This window comes from Echinops telfairi, unplaced genomic scaffold (genome assembly GCF_000313985.2).
Source record: "Echinops telfairi isolate 266 unplaced genomic scaffold, ASM31398v2 ScPeMD7_7412;HRSCAF=8450, whole genome shotgun sequence".
NCBI lineage: Eukaryota > Metazoa > Chordata > Mammalia > Afrosoricida > Tenrecidae > Echinops > Echinops telfairi.
Window position 1 is genome coordinate 18,760,447 of NW_022111312.1, and position 6,427 is coordinate 18,766,873.

Consider the following 6,427-nt stretch of genomic DNA (forward strand, 5'->3'; position numbering starts at 1 on the left):
TTAGACAGACCTGCAGAGATAATAGCATGCACATAAACAAGACAGAGCAAAGCCAAGCAACAAAATAAAACAACAAAAGGCCAATGACAAAAAACCCCAAAACAAATAGAACACAAAATCAACCAGCAAGAAAATCTTGTAATTAGTTCAGGGACTCTTTGTTGGCCTTTAGGAGTGTTTTCCTGTTGAGTCTGATGGGGTGCCAAACCCTGGCCCCAAAGTCTAATTTTGGTATTCCTTGGGGACTTCATTGCTCTGTTCCCCTTGCTGTTCTGTTGCACGCCCCTAGTGTTTTATCTTGGTGTGGTGGGATCAGATTGGGTGGAATTCCCACACTGTGTCTCCAGTGTGGTCCCCTGTAGGGCTATGGGTCAATGAAGGATGTGTGTCTCCTAGTGGGGCCGGCCATATGGTCTTCTCTGTGGATCGTCAAGGCTTGGTGGGCCAGGATGTGCTCCACTCTCTCTTCCCCCCCCTTCATTTGCTCCCTTGTGCTCTGATCGGACATAACCCTCTCCCTGAGCTGCAGCTTCAGTGCTGTCCTCTGAAATAAGTTCTTTTGGGGGGAGAGGGGGGCAGCTGTCTACATAATTGGAATTAGGGCCAACCCCTCAATGTATTCAGATTTGTTGATCCAGTTTTCTGAAATTCTTTAAAGGGAGGCAATGGAAACAATCTCCTGTACTTTACCGATATGTTTTCATTTTGTGCATCTTGGGACATCTAGAGATGACAGAAACATTGTTTTATATTTCCTTCCTTTCTCCTAGGTCTTATGGGTTAACTGGTGTTTGTAAAGCAAACTCACTGCCCGTGAGTCAAGTCTGACTAACGGTGACTGTGAGACAGGGTAGAACTACTTCTGTGCGTTCCCGAGACTTCTTTTTCACTTGTTTGTTTTCTGCACTTCGTCCTCATGTCAGACGATTCAATAATCCAATCATACCAAGAAAAGTTGTAGAATTATCACCACAGTCAATTCTAGAACATTTTCTTCTTCCTTTTACTCATTGTAGTTATTCGCGTAGTTTTTTTGTTTTTTTAATTGTGGCAAAAATATACACAACAAAACATTCTCCAGGCGTCCCTCTGGGATATAAAGCCATGACATTGATAACATCCATAATCTCCCCACTGACAGAACCCGAGACTGCTGACATGAAGAGCTCATGTGAGCACCGTGTAACTGCAGTCCACGAGCTGTTGCTTGGTATGGGTTGATTTCATGGGCAGAGCTCGGTCTGACTGAGCATGGGGACTGGTGCGGGGGGACAAGAGACGAACTCTTTGTGAGCACCGTGTAACTGCAGTCCACGAGCTGTTGCTTGGTGTGGGTTGATTTCATGGGCAGAGCTCGGTCTGACTGAGCATGGGGACTGGTGCGGGGGGACAAGAGACGAACTCTTTGTGGGAGCAGAGAGCCTCATCTTTCTCCTGTGGAGCTGCTGCTGGTTTGAAACTGCTGGCCTTGTGACCAGCAGCCCAAGGAGTCACCGCTGCACCACCAGGGCTCCTCACTTGTGTTCATCGTTGGAGGCAACTTGGCTTGATTTTTTTCCTACTTGTCTCATTACTATTTACTAAGCAAGCAAATGTTTTGAAATGTCTTATTCCCACAAATTAGTATAAAGATTTTTTTTTCCTCTCCAACGTTTTGTGAAATGGGTAAAGGTTTACAGAGCAGGTCAATTTTCAACTATCCATACACATTTTTACAGCACTGACTGCAATCCCATATATAGATCTGCTCTTTCTGGATTCTGTTTATTTGCAGGTATATGTCTCCCTGTCATTATCAGGATATTTTAATTGATATCATAATATTTTTTATTAAATAGGTAGACTTTTCTTCATTCCTTTTCACAATGTTAATTCCTGTGCATTTATTTTTACAAATGAAATTCAAGAATCGGTTTGATCTACTTCTATTTTTTTGATGTCCTAACAAGTTTTGATTAGCAGTACATCAACTTGGGAGAGGAATTTGAAAAGAACTGACAGCGAAGTCACTACCAATTTCAGCGCCAAGGCCAAGAACATGAATCACACCATCAGATCAATTGTGCAGGTAGTGGTCAGAGTTGTGGACAAATGCCACCCACAGGGTGAGCAGTCTGCTGCCTCCCTGCCCTAAGGATTTTCCCAACTAGATGGTTAGCTCCTTAAACAGGCACGACTCTTCAAGTCCACGCGTGGCTTGTCGGCGTATAAATGCAACAAAACGAAATGGTATGAGGTGTTTCCAAAGTATGGAATGAAAAATTTGTGGAATTTTTCTACGATCTTTTTGAAGCACCTGACAAGGATTTTGTTTCTTTAAACATTGTGGGAGGGTCCAGGGCTAACATTTCTGATCAGCAGTTGAAGTCACCCTCTGTGCTTGTGTCACTTCTAGAGAAAAGACATGGCCACCTTTTCTATGAAGGTGAGAAGAGGCTTCTGGCCAGCACTGCAGATGAACTGGAAAGTGTGGACACCCATCCAGTTTATCAACGTCAACTATGTCCCTGTGCAGGTAGGGGACCAGCCTTGCTGGCCTCTCGCAGAGAGGGCCAGACATGAGAGGGGGATGGGTTCCTTCCACACAAGACAGTTGTTTTTTTACGTTTTATTGGGATATAATGCACATATTATACAATTCAGTAGCTCTATCATTTCAGGAAGAGTTGTACAATCATTACCACAGTCTGTTTTAGAACATTTTCTTCTTTCTTGTACTCCTTGCTGTTAGCTCCCCGTTTTCCCCAACCTCCCGTCACACCCTCCAGAAACCACTGATCCAGTCACTGCCCCTATAGATTCACCCATCCTGGATTTCATCACCAAAACCACAAAAACAAAGAACAGAATAGAGAAAAACCTCAATCAAAAAGAAAGCAGGAAATATTAAAAACTAGAACTTTAAAATGGGTCAAAAGGTAGATCAAATAAGAAGTTACATTTTAACCTAACTAGGGCTACTCTAACCATCTCTACAATCCCCTGATGACCGTGGTCAGAGGAGATTCACTGGAGGCTTAACCTAGGTGTGGGCCCTGCATATGGATCTTGGGCTTCCACTACTATCCATGGCCCTCTGCAAACTTGGCGTTCACAATTGTAGCTCTGATGCCATTCCCTTCTTTGGATCATGTTATTTACAACCCTCGGATCACTCAGGCTGGTGTGCTTCTTCCATGTGGACTTAGTTGAAGCCTCACTTATAACAAGTTCTTATGCCCGAGACTATTCTTTTTGCTAGCCAGGCACCATCGAGTTTCTTTACAACGCTATGCTGTAGCACCCCTATCTTCAGTAATCTTTTTTCCCTTTGTGCTTTCTTTCAACCACCCATTGTTTTCAGAGCTCTGGTTGTGTACAGATGCTGTAGGTGTTAAGAAAGATCATGCAACTGACACATATCCAGTGACTTTAGCCGTGGTATGTCCCACAGGAGCAATTTCAGTGGATCCACAGGGGCTGAGGCCAGAGTGAGTTCAGGAGTGAATAAGGATGTACAAGGGAGGGCATCCAGAGTAGAGAACCTTCTTCAAGGAAGGGAGTGAACAGACGGGGAGAAACAATATGTAGAAGAGATCACGAGACACATCCCAGAGGAAAACCATCACGGCGCTATAATTGTGAGAAAAACAATTTTATTCTGCATATATGTAAAGAGAAAAGAGAGATGGGAAATGGACTGACACACCATCAAAGCTATGCCTGACTGAATACAAAGATATATAGGATTTGCAGTGTGTATATACAGTTGGTGGTGGCTTGATTCTTTCAATAAATGAGATACCTAAATGTAAACAGTAACTTCTGCAAAAACCCTTTGTCAAAGCTTGGTGAGGAAGTCAGGAGGGACCTTCTGTTGTCCATTGGATGAAGGATGGATGCTCTTTCTCTATTTGCCTATTTTTGCCTTTGGAGAGAATGCCCTTAAGTCTTTCTATGTTTCCACTCCATCCATTTGCCTCTTGTTTGTGTATGTACCTCCTTCCTCTGTCTCTGTGTAAGTTCCTCCTTTATCAGTCTGTCTTCCCAGTAAGCAACATGCTCCTCCCTACCCCCAGGGATCCCTGAGGAATGTGCTCAGGGCTACCAGCCTTCCCTGTCTCCTTGGGACTTCACCTGGCAGCCTGGCAGTCAGAAAGTGGATGCGCAGCACTCAGGGAGGCATTAGGACTATTTCCAGCGTTAGGATGAAATGGGTTCCATCAGGGGTGCCTTTGGTTTTAGGCACAAATGCAGAAGGAAAAGAAGGTGTTGAGGATAGTTAAGTGTGACCACGTTTGGTAAGTTGCAGTGCTCCTTGTGAGATGGGCAAAGAAAACATACCATTCTGGGATATGGTGCCCCTAAAGATAGGCAGGATAGGGTTCCAGCGGTTAAGTCAGGACCTGTTCTGGGCAGAGGACCCCCCCCAGAAGAGGAGAGAGAAGGTAGCGAACTCTTAAGTGGGATGGTGGGAAGGTGAGAGGGGGTTCTCTCATTTCTCAGAAGTCTCTGACTCCTGTGTGCTCTCTTTGGCAGTTCCGGGTGCTTTTTGCCAATCTGGTGGCTCTGTTCTGGTATGCCTACCTGGCTTCTCTGGGCAAGTGAAGTTGGCCTGGGGAGAACGACGGAAGCTCTGAGGGCCATTCTCAACCCCTCAATGTCTGAGAGCAGAATCAAGAGTCAGCAGTCTCCCTGAGTTGAAATCCTATGAAGAAAAAAAAAAAAAAATCCTATGACCCCAGATGCCCTAAAGTGACGGGCAGAGAACTAGAAATCTTTTAAAGTTGGAGTCACATGCTTAGAAAAATGCAGTAGCCGATTCTAAGTGGTGCTGCCCTTGAAGTGTAGATTCCACCCCGTGACTTCAAACAACCTTGAATTGAGCCAGGATCACAATAAACTGAAACACAGAGGCTTTAGTGGTGGTTTTCATTTCTCAGGATGGCGGTTCTAAGTTTAGAAAACAAAAACGAAACAACACATGTTCAGAGGGCTGCTCAAAAATGTCAAAAAGAACAGTCACTTCAGAATTCAGGGAGAAGGGGTCAGAAGAGTTCTCAAGGGAAGACATGTAGGGCAGACCGAAAAGTAACCAGCTCTGTCTTGTCAAGTGGAAACAAACTCCACTCCAACCACACCCTGCCAGAGACTAATGGGTCCCAAGAAAATGTAGATTACTCTTGAGATCTTCGAAGCATTAACATCTACTGCAGATTTACATGGTACATGATAATCCTGAGTATCATCAAACCGGACCCATTTCCTACTCACTGGGACAGGGTGGATGTCCCAGACGTAACCCACAGCACCACCAGGGCTCTTGGGAACATTACACGAACTCGGTTCACTTCATCTCTTCAACTGTGCGCTGATATATCTTTGCTCTCCCCATCTCACACATTGGGAGACTGAGGCAATGCCAACATTGCAAGAAAGAAACTCATGTAGAATTCAGACAATCAGTACAGTTCCCAAGCTACTACTTTACCATGTCGACGTCCAAATGGAGAACCCTGGTGGGTCTCTGAAAAAGAACTATGAACGCCTATGTATGCCTGACCTATCTGGGCTGCCAACCAGCTCATCCTTTAACCCACAACTGCCAGCCACCTGGTCAGGGGTAGAGTATAGCACTTACTCCCACCCACTTGCCACCTTATCAATCACGGAGAAACAGCAAGGCCCTGGGAGGAAAAAACAAACAGAATTGCCAGAATAACTGAGGGCTCATCTGGGGTGGGGTGTGTGTGTGTGTGTGGTGGGGGGCAGAGTGAGGCAAAGGCGACAAATATGCCTTTCACAAGGGACGGGCCTAGAGCAGAGGATCAGAGAGATGACACGTTTTTCCTTGAACAGCCGTGCAGCTGCCCTTCCTTGGAAAAGGCGCAAAAGTTTCTGCTAAAGCAACCTCGTCTGTCGGTCTGTTTCCATGAGAAGGGAAAGCTGTAAGTCAAATGGGGCCCCTTCTCACATTCCTACCTAGGTTCAAAGGCCGCCTTTCCCGTTCCTGTTTTCTGCTTGGTTTCTCCCCATCAGGTCCTCGGACACATTTCGTCTTTTTGTGTTTTAATCATTTTATTAAGGGCTCACACAACTCTCATCACAATCCACACATGCGTCAATTGTGTACAGCACATTTGTACATTCATTGCCCTCTCCACTTAAGCCCTTGCCGTTAGCTCATTTTACCCCCTCCCTCCCCAGTTCCCCCTCCCCCATGAACCCTTGATAAATTATAAATTATCTTATCATATCTTACACTGTCTGACGTCTCCCTTCACCCACTTTTCTGTTGTCCGTCCCCCAGGGAGGAGGGTATATGTCGATCCTTGTAATCGGTTCCCCCTTTCCACCCCACCTTCCCGGTATAGCCACTCACACCACTGGTCCTGAAGGGATCATCCACCCTGGATTCCCTGTATTTCCAATTCCTATCTGTACCAGT

The 6,427-nt window shown here is 45.4% G+C and overlaps 1 protein-coding gene across 3 annotated transcripts in view; it reads left to right on the forward strand.

The window, feature by feature from the left end:
• The window catches only part of PXMP2 (peroxisomal membrane protein 2), a 16,460-nt gene extending 10,356 nt beyond the window's left edge, over positions 1-6,104 (forward strand). For 2 of the 3 annotated variants that reach the window (XM_004709627.2, XM_045296895.1), the window contains 2 exons: positions 2,396-2,515; positions 4,519-4,897. In XM_004709627.2, the coding sequence (XP_004709684.1) occupies positions 2,396-2,515; positions 4,519-4,587 (189 nt within the window). In that variant the 3' untranslated portion in view covers positions 4,588-4,897. Of the gene's footprint in view, positions 1-2,395; positions 2,516-4,518; positions 4,898-5,838 lie in introns of those variants that run through there. The other variant, XM_045296894.1, reaches the window with a different exon arrangement.
• Positions 6,105-6,427: the final 323 nt, after the last annotated feature.